The sequence below is a fragment of the Prionailurus bengalensis genome, chromosome F2 (assembly GCF_016509475.1).
Source record: "Prionailurus bengalensis isolate Pbe53 chromosome F2, Fcat_Pben_1.1_paternal_pri, whole genome shotgun sequence".
NCBI lineage: Eukaryota > Metazoa > Chordata > Mammalia > Carnivora > Felidae > Prionailurus > Prionailurus bengalensis.
The window spans coordinates 33,261,989-33,277,758 of NC_057353.1; the positions used below are offsets into that span (position 1 = coordinate 33,261,989).

Sequence of the window (15,770 nt, forward strand, 5' to 3'; positions counted from 1 at the left end):
AGAGCATGAATAGGGAAGGGGCAGAGAGAGAGGGGGGAGACATAGAATCTGACTGAAGCAGGCTTCAGGCTCTGAGCTGTCAGCAGAGCCTGACGTGGGGCTCGAACCCACAAACTGAGATCATGATATGAGCAGAAGTCAGACACTTAACTGACTAAGCCATCCAGGTGCCCCTAGAATTTTATCTTTCTTAATAGCACTTAAAACAAAGTAGTAGTGATGTTTCTTGTTGATTGTTATTAAAAAATGTCCTGTAAATCTTTTTGAAAACACTTAGTGAATATTCAGTTTATTTTTTAATCTGTAGTTTTTAGAATCATTTTAAACCATTAAATCCAAATAGGAAATGAGACATCTGGGCTAATAAAAATAAAGTGCTGATTTTTTTGTTTCTCTAAGTGTGTACAAGAAAAAGAAGAACAAATCAAAGTATTACAAGAAAAGATCATTGAAATACAAAAATGTACCCAAGAACAACTTGATGAAAAATCTTTACAACTGGATGACGTAATTGAAAAACTGGAAAGACACAATGAAAGAAAAGAAAAACTAAAACAGCAGTTGAAAATAAAGGAATTAGAACTTGAAGAAATTAGAAAAGCTTATAGGTATTATATAGTATTTCCTATTGAGAAATAAAATGTGGCTTAATAGTTTCATATAACTAATTTTATTTTTTAAATTATTTCTTTTTGTATTAGTACACTTAATCAGAAGTGGCATGATAAAGGAGAGCTTCTAAGTCATCTGGAAATGCAAGTAAAAGAAGTAAAAGAAAAATTTGAAGACAAGGAAAAGAAACTTAAAGCAGAAAGAGACAAAAGTATTGAACTACAAAAGTAAGTCCTAAAATATGTGGGAGATCTTTCTCTTTTTTTTTTTAATTTATTTTTTTTAATATGAAATTTACTGTCAAATTGGTTTCCATAAAACACCCAGTGCTCATCCCAACAGGTGCCCTCTTCAATGCCCATCACCCACTTTCCCCTCCCTCCCACCCCCCATCAACCCTCAGTTTATTCTCAGTTTTTAAGAGTCTCTTACGGTTTGGCTCCCTCCCTCTCTAACTTTTTTTTTTTTCCCCTTCCCCTCCCCCATGGTCTTCTGTTAAGTTTCTCAGGATCCACATAAGAGTGAAAACATATGGTATCTGTCTTTCCCTGTATGCCTTATTTCACTTAGCATAATACTTTCCATTTCCATCCACATTGCTACAAAAGGCCATATTTCATTCTTTCTCATTGCCAAGTAGTATTCCATTGTATATATAAACCACAACTTCTTTATCCATTCATCAATTGATGGACATTTAGGCTCTTTCCATAGTTTGGCTATTGTTGAAAGTGCTGCTATAAACATTGGGGTACAAGTGCCTCTATGCATCAGCACTCCTGGATCCCTTGGGTAAATTCCTAGCAGTGCTATTGCTGCGTCATAGGGTAGATCTATTTTTAACTGTTTGAGGAACCTTCACACTGTTTTCCAGAGTGGCTGCACCAGTTTGCATTCTCCTCAACAGTGCAAGAGGGTTCCCGTTTCTCCACATCCTCTCCAGCATCTATAGTCTTCTGATTTGTTCATTTTAGCCATTCTGACTGGCGTGAGGTGATATCTCAGTGTGGTTTTGACTTGTATTTCCCTGATGATGAGGAGTGACATTGAGTATCTTTTCATGTGCCTGTTGGCCATCTGGATGTCTTCTTTAGAGAAGTGTCTATTCATGTCTTCTGCCCATTTCTTCACTGGATTATTCGTTTTTCAGGTGTGGAGTTTGGTGAGTTCTTTATAGATTTTGGATACTAGCCCTTTGTCCGATATGTCATTTGCAAATATCTTTTCCCATTCCATCGGTTGTCTTTTAGTTTTGTTGATTGTTTCCTTTGCAGTGCAGGAGCTTTTTATCTTGATGAGGTCCCAATAGTTCATTTCTGCTTTTAATTCCCTTGCCTTTGGAGATGTGCCAAGTAAGAAATTGGCTGCGGCTGAGGTCAGAGAGGTTTTTTCCTGCTTTCTCCTCTAGGGTTTTGATAGTTTCCTGTCTCATATTCAGGTCCTTCATCCATTTTGAGTTTATTTTTGTGAATGGTATAAGCAAGTGATCTAGTTTCATTCTTCTGCATGTTGCTGTCCAGTTCTCCCAGCACCATTTGTTAAGGAGACTGTCTTTTTTCCACTGGATATTCTTTCCTGCTTTGTCAAAGATCAGTTGGCCATACTTTTGTGGGTCTAGTTCTGGGGTTTCTATTCTATTCCATTGATCTATGTGTCTGTTTTTGTGCCAATACCATGCTGTCTTGATGATGACAGCTTTGCAGTAGAGGCTAAAGTCTAGGATTGTGTTGCCTCTGTGGGAGATCTTTTGATTTAAACACTGGATTGGGATGGGTGAGATGTAAAAAGCATATGTAAATGTATTTATGTGTATATATGGCTTGTATGAGTTATTGGGTACTTAGTGCCTAACACATAGTAGTAATTGTTGGGTGAATATTTTTTTTTATGACTGTGATTATTTTCAAACTGATTGAAACATCTAGTGATATTTTTGGCTCTTCTGTGTGGAGTTTAGAATGGGCAGTCCCTTAACTACCAGGGGCAGTGAACTCTTGAAGAAGCTAGAGCGGATTTCAGTAGCAGGCCTGCACAAACTGAGGATGAGAGCTAATTTGAAAGAAGGGGAAGAAAATGTATACCTGGGTGCCATCGGTGTGTAGATTTTATAAAATCCCACAGAGGAAATGAAGGCTTCACCTTGTAAACTATGTAACTGGACTTCTTAAAATAATTTATAAAGTTGGCTGCCTTGAAAAATAGGTAACACAGTTTAATGATCAGTTAAACTCTGGTCAAGATTAAAGAGTGGTATGGATAAACAGCAAAATCTCATGTAGGGGTCAGTTCCCATTATATCAAATCTAATAGAACCTGGAATTTGATTTCTTATATTTTAACTCAGTGTAAATGGAAAAGGTTTTGACTGACAGTAGTGTCTTGTTTGTCTGCTAATGGACCCTGTTCCACTTTGCTTTCAACCAGCACTAATACAGGGACTTTGGCTTGGAACCTGTTGAAATTTTCTCTCCTGCCTGTCACAATTGGGAGTCTCTTCTATCCTAAAAGAAATAATCATTTCCTATAAATTGCAGTTCCTAAAGTTAATATAAATCATAAAGCCTGACAGTTTTCAAAATCTCTTATATTGCATTGTTTGTCATGTTGTTAATAGCAAAACAGTAAAGACCTGATTGTATACATTAATGATTTTATGCATTGTAGACTAAGATTAGTATGTAAGATAGAAGATTTTTAACTTAATAGAATTTTAATAAAAACAGATTTTATTTATATAGCCTTTTATAATACATAAATTGGGGTGCCTGGCTGGCTCAGTCAGAAGAGCATGTGACTCGTGATCGTGGGGTTGTGGGTTTGAGCCCCATATTGGATATAGAGATCACTTAAATAAATAAATTTTTTAAAAAAATACATAATTGGTCTTTTTCTTATATCTTATTTTGCAACCAACAATAATTCTGTGAGGTTGGCAGAATAGGTAGGATTATCCTGTTTGTATAGTTTAAAAAACTTAAAAGCAGAGTTTGTGACTTGCCCTTAAGTCATACAGCTACTAAGGGTTGCTTGCATCTGGGAACATAAGAAAGACTTGATTCACGGAACCAGTGTTCAGTCTATTACTATGGGCTATGCCAAAAGCAGAAAATATGTTCATTGTGGACTTAACTTTTTTAAATGAAATTATTCATACTTAATATAAAGGAATTGGTTTTTTGCCTCTAAGAAACTTATAGCGCTAAAATTTTGTGAATACAGTACTGTTTAATGTGTTTATTAACACAGGGTTTTATCTGTTAAACATTAGCATAGAAAAGTCAGATCTACATGTTCATAAACCTAAACCTGCCTATAACATACACTTCTCAAATTATCACACTACAAACACATGGAGAAAAAAAATTGATAGCAATCATCCATGAATGTGCTTATATATCATACCATGAGACTCAAAATAAATGGGAACCAGAGTACTCTGACTTTTAGAGGATAAAAGGGTAACAAATTTTCATTGATGTTATCCTGCCCTGTTCTGCTACTAACAGATTCTGCTGGATGAACTACTTAATGTCTTTTATTACCCAGGATACCTTCTTCTATTTAATGGAGTTATATATAGTTCCATTAAAATGTGAATGTAAGATGGGGTGCCTGGGTGGCTCAGTTGGTTAAGCATCTGACTCTTGATTTCTGCTCAGGTCATGATCTCACAGTTTGTGAGATCAAGCCCCATGTCGGGCTCTGTGCTTACAGCGTGGAGACTGCTTGGGATTCCCTCTCCCTCTCTCTGCCCCTCTCCCATGCACGTGCTCTCGCTCTCTCTCTCTCTCTCTCTCTCTCTCTCAAGATAAATAAATAAACATTTTTTAAAAAGTGAATGTAAGAGCTGCCATCTAAGAAGAAAAGAAATCCTAATTTTTATAAACAAAGATAATATGGTTTTTGTACTTTTTTTTAAGGGATGCGGTGGAAAAGCTTCATAGTATGGATGATGCCTTTAAAAAACAAGTTGATGCAATTGTTGAAGCTCATCAAGCTGAAATAATACAACTAGCAAGTGAAAAGCAGAAATACATTGATTCTGCAAATTTCAAGGTACTATAAAGAAAATTTGCTTTGATAATCAGTATTAAATTATTATAGCTAAATAAGTTATATCTTTGAGAATTATAAAGAGAAAAGGCAGTATGATTTAATGACTGAATAGATATGAAGAATGTTGCCAAAACTATTGTGCAATCAGGCCAAAATGCTAGTAATACCTAGACTAGTTGTAGAATTCTAAGGAAACCAAAATTAGAAGTTTGATTCTGATGTGCACCTGCTCCATGATCTCTGAATAAAGATTGACGTATTCCTGATCAGTCTCATATGGAAGCACCTTTGGTTACACATAGGCAGGGTAAGAATGTGAATAAGTACAATTCATCACTAACTTGGAAATAACTCCCAAGATGTGTTTTGTTAATTAGGGTTTAAGACTATCTTTGATAATCTTGAATGATATTTAATATCATCGACAGGAATTTTAGGTGTTATTAAATCAGAAGCAACATCAGAATCACCTTATAGAGCTTGTTGGTTTTGTTTTGTTTTGTTTTTTAATATTTATTTTGAGAGCGAGTGCACATATGCTAGTTGGGGAGGGGCAGAAAGAGGAGCCCAAGCAGGCTCCATGCTCAGCACAGAGCCTGATGCAGGGCTTGATCTCAAGACTACGAGATCACCACTTGAGCTGATATCAAGAGTAGAATGCAGGGGCGCCTGGGTGGCTCAGTGGGTTAAGTGTCCGACTCTTGGTTTCCGCTCAGGTCATGATCTCACGGTTTGTGAGCTCGAGCCCCATGTCAAGCTCCGTGCTGACAGTGCAGAGCCTGCTTAGGATTCTCTCTCTTCCTCTTTATCTGCCCTTCCCCCTCTCACTTTCTCTGTCTCTCTCAAAAATAAATAAAAATAAAAAAGGTAGAGCACTTAACTGACTGAGCCACCCAGATGCCCCTAGAGCTTTTTAATAATACATATGCATGAGCTTCCCCCCCAGAGACTTTCATTTCCTAAGTCTCTTGTATTTTAGTTAGACCCAGTTATTTTAAAACTCAGCAGGTAACACCTGTTTAGTTTGATATGTCCCCTCTTTTGAGACCTACTAGATCAGTGGAACAGTTGTAAATTTCCATTTTTCCTTGATTTTGAAGTGGCAATAAGAAAGTGAGATAACTGTACGACTAGAGACTCAGAAACCAGTGACTGGGAAAGAGTTCATAAACAGAAAGAGTGACTCCATATAATTATTACAGTTGTGTGATTAGGTGACATTACCCTCAGGAGTCTATGTGCAAAGAAGGAAGCAACAAGGTCTTTGGAAATAATGAATAAGGAAGTATAACTTGTTCAAAATGTAGTTCTTTATTTTATTTCATGTCAACAGATGTTTCAGAAGTTTTCTTTAAAATCTACCAAGTTTAACAGGGGTGTATCAGGTAATACCAAATAAAACATAAGATTAGGCCCTTAGTTGAAAGGGAAATAATAAGTTTGATATTGGACCTCTAGTGCCGATATGACTTAATAATATCAAAGGGATGTGTCTGTTTGAGAGTTAGAGAAATGGCACCAGAGCTTAAATGTTATAATCATGAAAACATTGTAAATTATCACATGAATATAATTTAAATTAGGAGAAATACTAATTTTCTCAGGGAAAAAACAATTAGGAAATCTATATTAGAGATTAGGAAGAGGGAGATAAACAGAAAGGAATGGTCAGATTGATAGTACTGTCAGGAATGTTGTATCATAGGAGAATTTCAAGCAGAAATTAGTAGGATCAAATGCAAAGAATCCTAGGAGAATATAGGTTAGGAAGAAATGACAAAATTATCTTTCAAAAAGATGGTAATTTATAACCCACAGCAATTTTAGAAATGAGATAGACTAAATTAAAGCATTTCTTTAGGAAGGGAGGTTATTTGTTTTGAAAGTTTATAAGGAATTGATATTTTACTTGAACTCATGATTCCTTATTCATACGTAGTACAGGACAGTGGAAAGATTAAGTCAAAAGAATGGTTTCTGTCCATATATGCTACTGAGAAGCTGTATAACTTGAACAAATTTTCTAAGCTCCAAAATAGAGTTAAAATAAATGCCCAAGTACTCATCACAAGCACCCATGAGATATAGACAATATACATGTAAGTACTTTGTGTACAGTATAAACATTGATTTCCCTATTAGTATTTGAACAAGTTACATTTTACTAACCTCTTTGCTTTAAATGAATACCACAAGTTACAAAATTGAAGAGAGTAAAGTGTTGACTTTTTGCTTCAGAATACATTTTTAAAATCTATTTTCTTTAAAAATGAATTTATATGTTGATTTAGGTTCATCTAGTTGAAGAAGAAATGCGTGAACTTCTGCAAGAAACATGCAAGAACAAAAAAGCAATGGAAGAAAAAATTAAGCAACTTGCTTTTGCTCTAACTGAAATTCAGCGAGAAATGTGATGTTTCTGAGAATGAATTTAATTGAAATGGAACAGCAGACCTATTGTAAAAATGATTAAATATTGTAATAGTAGTAACTGCTACGACTTTGAAATGTCTCTTTGTACACATTTCATTCTGATTATATTTTAAAAGACTTTTGATCAAGTATTTTTTAATTGTATCTGTAGGTTTCTATAATAAATTGTTGATAATATGTGTATTAGAAAAACCTATCAACCAGATTTATGACACTTTCTTGTTTCTGTGCTATATATACATTGTTGGGCAATTACACATTTGCCTACAAATATGTAAATAGAAATTAAGATTAGTATTTAGACTATATGAGGTAAAATATTTTCATCATTGTTGTTACATTATTGTGTTGATGAAAAACTAATATATATATTGGTCATCCTTTAGTAGATGTAGCTCCATTTTTTTCATAAGTGTAGCTGAAAAGATTTGAAGGCTGTATGATAAAGATGTGGCATTCTTAACAAAGCACAGGTAACCATCTCCACATCACTCATAATGACCCCTTTTTTAGAATGCATATGACTTTTTCATTAAAGATTATACTTAAGGTTTTATGAACATTGTCTGTTCCTCAGCAGCAACACTACTGTTCCATGCTCATTTTCCCTTCTAATCACTGTATATAAAAGAATTCTTATTTTAACTTTTGTCATCTCTTATGCGCCTATGCATGCAGAAAAAGGAAAAAACCTAAATACTATTTCTAAAAGAAAGAATATTTTGAACTAACAGCCACTGAAGTAAGTTTTAAAAATTAAATGCTATCAGAAAAAAATGCAAATGCTTCTAAAAGAGAGGGCTCCATTTCATTAGAGGCAAGATTCCTACTGAAATCTGTGGGACAACATCAAGCATACAAACATGCACAATGAGATCAGGAGGAAAAATAATGGCTGACAATTTCCTAAATTTGATGAAAAAGATTAACCTACAGATCCAAGATCTTCAGTAAAACCCGGGATAAACACAAAGAGAACCACACCTAGGAACTATAGTCAAACTCTTGGGAAATTCTTGAAAGCAGCAAGAAAATGAGATTCATGTAGAGGAATGATTGACTGCTCATCAGAAGCAGTAGAGGCCAGAGGGCAGTCAGTCACAGTTGAAATGGGAAGAAGAGGAACTGTCAATCAAAAATTTTATATCCAGCAAAACTCTCAAGATAAATGCAAAATAATGGCATTCCCAGACAATTGATAGAATTTGTTGCTAGCCAACCCACCTTAAAAGAAATGTTCAAGTTCTAAAAGGCTGAAAGGAAGTGATACCAGACATTAACTTAAACCCACTGGAAGAAATGAAGACTATTGGGAACAATAAACATGTAGGTAAGTTTCTTTTTTTTTTTTTTTTTTTTTTAAGTTTATTCATTTTGAGAGAGAGAGCTAGAGAGCAAGTGGAGAGAGGGGCAGAGAGAATACCAAGCAAGCTCTGTGCTGTCAGCGCAGAGCCCAATGCAGGGCTTAAACCCATGAACTGTGAGATCATGACCTGAGCCAACGTCAAGAGTTGGACACTTAACTGACTGAGCCACTCAAGCATCCCTGTGGGTAAGTTTTCATAGGACTATATAAATACATTTTTTCTTCTGTTAATTAAAAGACATTTATGGCAATAATTGTAACACTATATTGAATTTACAGCATATATATTGGGATATGTGTGACAAAAAAACACGAAGTTGGGAGGAAATGCAGCCATACTCGAGTTTATTTTGTCAGATTAATCTAAAGATGACTGATAAATTAAAATGCATATTGTAATTCCTACAACAGCCATTAAGAAAACCCAAACATTATTCCTGAAAAATCAGAGTAGGTTCCACTTCTGGAATGGCAGTGCAAGGAACTCTGTGGACCTGGTTTACAGCCACAGCTGGTGAAAAGTATTTTAAAACACCCATTTAAAGTCTGAAAATTTTCCTATGAGCATGCAGCAAATGAAACATTTCTTCAAGGAAATTTACTAAATCTCTGTAAGAACAGCAAAAGCTTACAATAGATTCCTTAAAATGCCCAGTTTTTATCAAAAAAAAAATACATAATAAGACATACAAAGAAATAGAAAAGTGGAACTGATACACAGTATAAAGGAAAAGTAGTTGCAAGGGGACCCAGATGTTAGTCTTAAAAAAGACTTCAAAGCAACCACCATGTATTCAAAGGACTAAAGGAAATCATGCTTTAAAAGTAAAGTAAGGTATGTTAACAGTGCTCACCAATAGTGGATACACAGAAATATTTTTAAATTAACGATTTTACTATAGGGTCTCTACAGTGCATTTGAACTGGCAGAAGTATCTGTGAACCTTGAGGTTGATGGAGATTATGCAATCTGAAGAAGAGAAAAAACCTGAGGGAAAATAAGCAGAACCTCAGAAACATGGACTGCATGAAGTGCACCAATGTACAGTGAAGTACCAAAGGAGAGGGGAGAGACATGAGTGATCTATATAAATTCTAAATAAGATATATATAAAATATAACTAACCTATATATTAGAAGAAATAATGGTTCTAAGCTTGTCAAACTTTATGACAATCAGAAATTTATACCCCCAAGAAGCTAACTTCAAGTGGGAAAAGTTGATGACTGCCACTACCCAGAGTAAAAAATATTAAAATTGAAAGAAATGTGAGGAGTCCACAAATATTTTCAAATTAAACAGCAACTTCTAAATCTATGAGTCAAATAAGAAATCACAAAGAAAAGGTGTGATAGAGAAATGGGCTCCATATTGACCCATGATTGGTGTATGTGGAGGCCAGGGCTGTGTGGGGAGGGGAGGTTTGCATAGATAAGATTCAAAGATCAGAGGTTTAAAAAATCATTTGGCTTTCTGAAGTATGGAGCCCAAGAAGGGCTGCCTATACTGTAACCTATCTCTGGATCCAAAATCTTTTTGCCCACAGTTTTTTTTTTTTTTTTTTTTTTTTTTCAACATTTATTTATTTTTTGGGACAGAGAGAGACAGAGCATGAACGGGGGAGGGGCAGAGAGAGAGGGAGACACAGAATCAGAAGCAGGCTCCAGGCTCTGAGCCATCAGCCCAGAGCCCGACGCGGGGCTCGAACTCACGGACCGCGAGATCGTGACCTGGCTGAAGTCGGACGCTTAACCGACTGCGCCACCCAGGCGCCCCTTGCCCACAGTTTTATCGAGATTAATTGACATGTAACATTCTGTAAGTTTAAGGTGTACAAAATTATGATGGGATGTATGTATATATTGTGAAATGATTACAATCAACTTAGTAACATCCATCGCCACACAGTACAATTTTTTTCTCATGATGAAAACTTTTTTTAAAGTTTTATTTATTTATAACTAATCTCTACACCCAATGTGGGGCTTGAACTCACAACCCAAATATCAAGAGTCACATGCTCCTTCAACTGAGCCAGCTAGGTGCCCTCTTGTGATGAGAACTTTTATGATATACTCTGAGCAACTTTCAAATACATAATATACAACTGTTACCTATAATCATGTGCACTACATCCCCATAATTTATATATATTATAACTGGAAACATACCTTTTGACCACCTTAATCCAATTCCCCCACCCTGGGTCCAAAATCTTGATTTGAAAGTACCTCAACTTAAACTCACTAGTCTAGCTTATTTTAGCACATATAACACACCAAATTCCTATGCTGTCTTCAATACTCCTGATCTCCTACAAAGTTAAGATGTTAGGTATGGAGGTTCCAGTTTATTATTCTGAAGGGTAATTGGAAAAGATACTCTACCTGCTCTCATCCTTTGGAATTCCAAAATGCTCACCCACATGGCCAGAGTGTTTAGGGAAATAGCAATTTATCTCCTCTATTTTATTAGAAAATAAGCAGTTGCTACCCTTCTTCGTTAAACCCTACTAATATTTAAAGATCATGAATGTAGTGGATGATGCAGTAATGTCCTTAGGTTGATCTCATCAATCTGCAACAATAGATGAATCCACATTTTATGGAGTAGGAGAATAACACTGCCAAAGTTGTGACTACTCATTGGGAAGATTGTCATCAAGAAGACTTGATATCCCATCTGATTTGTGATTTATGGGCTAGCAATACCACCACTAATGGTGGTCCCTAACTATCTTGTCTCTTTGTTTACTTCCTTTGGAGATATGAGATTGCTGCTCATGCCTAATTTAAGGCTTAAATCACAATGATCCAGGGAGACACAAGTTGCTGAACATGTTAGTATAATTGACTTATAGATTAAGTGGATGTGTGACCACCATTTTTGTCCAAGTGCCTGTTCGAGAATACATAACTTAGTTCTTTCAGAGTGCCTGGAGTCTAACTGTATTATTTCCTTATGGTTCTGTCATACTGGTGTTTCCAACATTTATTACCACACCCTGGGGTGTAAATCACAGTGTGATCTAACTGCTTCTCATCGGAAGCCCCTAGAGCCCCTTGTCCAATCTCTCACCCCATTGTCACTCCCTGAAAGAGGTGTTGAGTCAGGCACACAGCCACCTACAATCAAAACAATAGCAAGCATGCTTTCTTTGGTTTGATATACCTACTGAGAATGAATTTGGGGAGGATCAATCCATGGGGTCTTCTCTGAGACTCATCAAATCAGAATGTTCTTTTCCGAACATTCTTTTCCAAGAGGCTACTGTGCAATTTTCCAGCATGACTCCTACCAGGCTTTGGAAAGGCTAGAAGTAGTTACATCTGTTAGTTAATTGTTAATTATAACATCTGTAATTACACTAAATTTTGCATTATCTTCCTCCAAGAAGTGTACAAATTGCAGTCTTCTCATACAACAGTCTAATTAAGCAGTACTTTATAAATGAAGTTGGATATTTTTTATTCCATAAAAGTCTTGGAATATACTTTTATTTAATCCTAAAGAGATGGTTGTTTTTACAACCTTGAAAATTTAAAGCCTAAATATCATAAGAATATTTGAAATCTTTCCAGGATTTTATTATTGTAGGGCAATATTGCCCATAGTAGATAATTATTTAACACTTCATGGGTGTAAGAATCCTCCTGTTCCCCAACCCACCTTGCCATAGGCTGCCCTTGTAGCTGCCACAGCTCTGAATGGATTACTTTATTTTTGTTAGCCAGTTTTTCACTTTCATCTCCATACTGCGGTACTTGTTGGTAATGTAACTGTCTCACTTTTAGATTCTGTTTTCTTAGTATATGGATCATGGCGGGACACTGAAGATCTGTCTGTGCCACTTCTTCCCATTATTTTTAAATCTTTGAGGTGGAGAGGCTTCCTGATTGGCAGATATTTTCTTCTGAACAGTAGTGTAAACAACATTGGTGTCCACTTTTACAGTCCTGGGATGCCCTTTCTGCTCCCAGTGTTTACAATGCTGACATGCATCACCTACTATTTTGTAAATACTATTGAGCTTATGAAATCTTGCTCTGTGTTCTTGCTCTGTTTACTAATATAACCCACATAAATATTCTGAACTTTTAGAGCAAATTCTCCTTGATGCACAACTGGCTGAAGACTAGAAGGATATCCAGGGTGCAATGGCTGCAAATAGTAACCTCTTTGGTAGTGTATACAGCCTGTTGATTGTATGGGTTCCCCAGGGGACCTTGGAGACAGGCCTTTCCAGTGGACATTGATGTCTGACTTCATGCTATCTAGGCTCCAGACAGGTATGCGGGATATTTTGGAAAGCTCTAGGGCAGTGGCCAGGGTCCACATCGACCAAGTCATCATGTCCATCCATACTAACCTGCAGAACGAGGCACATGTGACTGAGACCCTATGCAAGGCCAACTTCAAGTTCCCTAGCCACCAGAAGATCCGCATTTCTAAGGAGTGAAGCTTTATTAAGTTTAATGTGGAAGAATTTGAAGGTATGGTGCTGAAAAGTGGCTCATCCCAGATGGGTGGGGGTCAAATACATCCCTAATCGTGGCCCCTTGGGACAAATGTTGGACTCTGCACTCATGAGAACTCAGCAGTGCCCCCTCCTTATTCATGTCCACCAATAAATTCTACTTCCTGTCAAAAAGAAAAAGAAAAAAAGACTAGAAGAGCAAAATGGTTTTCTTCCTGTCAACTAAAAGATAAATGTTTACTGGGGTGCCTGGTTGGTTCAGTTGGTTGGGCGGCTGACTTCAGCTCAGGTCATGATCTCGCAGTCTGTAGGTTTGAGCCCTGCATCAGGCTCTGTGCTGGCAGCTCAGAGCCTGGAGCCTGCTTCCAATTCTGTGTCTCCCTCTCTCTCTACCCTCCCCTGCTCGCTCTCTCTCTCTCTCTCTCAAATAATAAACATTAAAGAATTTTTTTAAAAAAGATAAATGTTTACCAAACTATAAGTGATTATGGTCACTAAATAAACTAATACACTTAAAAACCGGTATCACATAAGTTTTATCATCATGATTTTCATGACATTTTCACACCACACAAATTCTTAGTTTCTTGTTAGTTTTTATTTACTTTTAAAACTAACTTACTTTTAAAAATTACATCCCTTTATTAGCCACAATTTAAATAACATAAGTCACTAGTTTGATGTTCTGGTTATGTTTATTTAAAATTTTTCCTAATCCGTATTATTCATGCAAGTATTATAATGAAAAAGTTCTTGACCATGTATCAGCTACAATCATTCTGTGTGATACCAGTAGTATGTGCACCACACGTTGAAAAAGACAGATAAGTTATTGGATGGTCCACTGACTGATGAAAGATTCCCAAAAGTATTATTTTGACTTTAACCTTTTTTTTCCATTTTACAAAGCATTTTTTCTCAGAGATTCTAAAAGAACATATTATTTGATTTGGTAGTGTTCATGGCTAACATGACTTAGCTGGAAAATATTTGCTGATGAGTCTGAATTTCATTTTTGCTGAATAAGTTATTTTTGTTAAAAATGGCATACATATAATTATGTAAGTGTGTATTTTTATAAATAAAACAGTTTGCAGTAGACGAAGATAGTATGCTGCATATTTTAAGGTTAGATAATTTTTGGGTACCTCTTGTCATATTGAAGGATTTGCTTATTTGTCTGTTTATTTAGAGTACTTTTATTTTTCATTCTAGGGAATAGGTGTCCTGGCATTGCACAAGGAATTGAATGATGTGGGGATCATTAGTGGTGAGAAATTATCTTTCGATAGCAACACTTTTGACTTGGAAAAGTCCCTCTTGGTGATAAATCCAAAAATTTTCAACACTCTTTTGACATGAGGTTTTAGTTGCCGAAGGGTCTGTATCTGAGGGTAAGATGTATAAGTTTTTGTCTTAATTGGGGCAACGTATTATAATCAAGAAGCCTTTATGTGATGGCTCGTTATTTGGACAAGCTGTCTTCTTAAGCTTTGGTAGTTTAGTGATAAGCATTTTTATCTTACTAAAACTTCAAAGAAATGGTATTATCAACCATGTTTCCAAGGAAGAGGGTTGCTAAGCAACTTGATTTTTCAGGAAGGTATAAATGACATTCAGTTTCAGTAAATGTTTGACCCTATTTGCCTTCCCTTTTTATCTACAAGAGCAGTTAGAGCACTGTTAATGTATAATAGAAGTTTGCAGTGTATACTAGTTGAATTATACTTTGTTATAACAAACTTGGATCTCTTATTCTTATATTTGAACATGTATGGTTGAAATTCAGACCCCACATATCAGATCATAAGCATTAACTTTTTTAGAAGTCTTTATTTTTTAAATTTTTTTTCTTAAAAAAATTTTTTAATGTTTATTTTTGAGAGAGAGTGAGAGACAGACAGAGTGTGAGCAGGGGAGGGGGAGAGAGAGAGGGAGACACAGAATCTGAAGCAGGCTCCAGGCTCTGAGCAGCCAGCATAGAGCTCATGTGGGGCTCAAACCCACAGACTGATCTGAGCTGAAGTTGACGCTTAACCAACTAAACCACCCAGGCACCCTGAGAATTAGAATTCTTAATACCACTCTTCAAGGAGCTTTGGAGGCAATTCTTTTTGTTTCTTTTAATGTCATCCCATATTTTTGATACATGTGCTCTTTCTGTAAACTGCCTTGATAGGGCAGTATGGTAGAATACAAGTCACCATATAAAATTTAAATTGTCTCAAATCTGTGTGAATTCTATTTCTATATATGTTTAAATGTACTTGGCATTTCTTGTTTCTACTTATAGGGCACAAGCTTATGAAGACAAGGTCTTTACATTACTTATCCTATTTTGTAACATGCAGGTTTTAGATGGACAAAGAATATGTTTATCATAATGAGGGGATTAATAATCCTTGAAACATATTTTTTAACTAAGTTTGTTGTTTTTTGGTAGTATTGTTTTGTTTGTTTGCTTATTTTACCTAGAAAATACAGAAGATAGATGTTTGTGTGTTGCGAAGTTTGGAAAGGAAAAATAAGAAGCCAAATTTTATTCTTACTAACTCAGAACAGATTAAGTAAGGGAGAAATAAAGCTGATGAAGGCAGCCTTTCAATGGAAGTTTGTTACTTTCCAGGAGACCTGAGAGTTGGAAGTTATAACCAATCATGACCACTAAATAGGCTCATGCATTTAAAAATCAGTATGCCATCACCAGTGACCAGAATAAAATTTGGTTGAGGGATGGGACTCCTGGTCTTGAGGTTATGTGTTTGACCCCACACTGGGTGTAGAGATTACTTAAAAATAAAAAATCTTTGGGGCGCCTGGATGGC

The 15,770-nt window shown here is 36.0% G+C and overlaps 1 protein-coding gene and 1 pseudogene across 3 annotated transcripts in view; both read left to right on the forward strand.

Moving 5' to 3' along the window:
- The window catches only part of LRRCC1 (leucine rich repeat and coiled-coil centrosomal protein 1), a 43,070-nt gene extending 35,413 nt beyond the window's left edge, over positions 1-7,657 (forward strand). For all 3 annotated transcript variants that reach the window (XM_043601292.1, XM_043601293.1, XM_043601294.1), the window contains 4 exons: positions 400-608; positions 702-839; positions 4,533-4,668; positions 6,960-7,657. In XM_043601292.1, the coding sequence (XP_043457227.1) occupies positions 400-608; positions 702-839; positions 4,533-4,668; positions 6,960-7,082 (606 nt within the window). In that variant the 3' untranslated portion in view covers positions 7,083-7,657. The remainder of the gene's footprint in view (positions 1-399; positions 609-701; positions 840-4,532; positions 4,669-6,959) is intronic.
- A 4,927-nt stretch (positions 7,658-12,584) lies between these two features.
- On the forward strand, positions 12,585-12,706 carry LOC122496138 (annotated as a pseudogene).
- Positions 12,707-15,770: the final 3,064 nt, after the last annotated feature.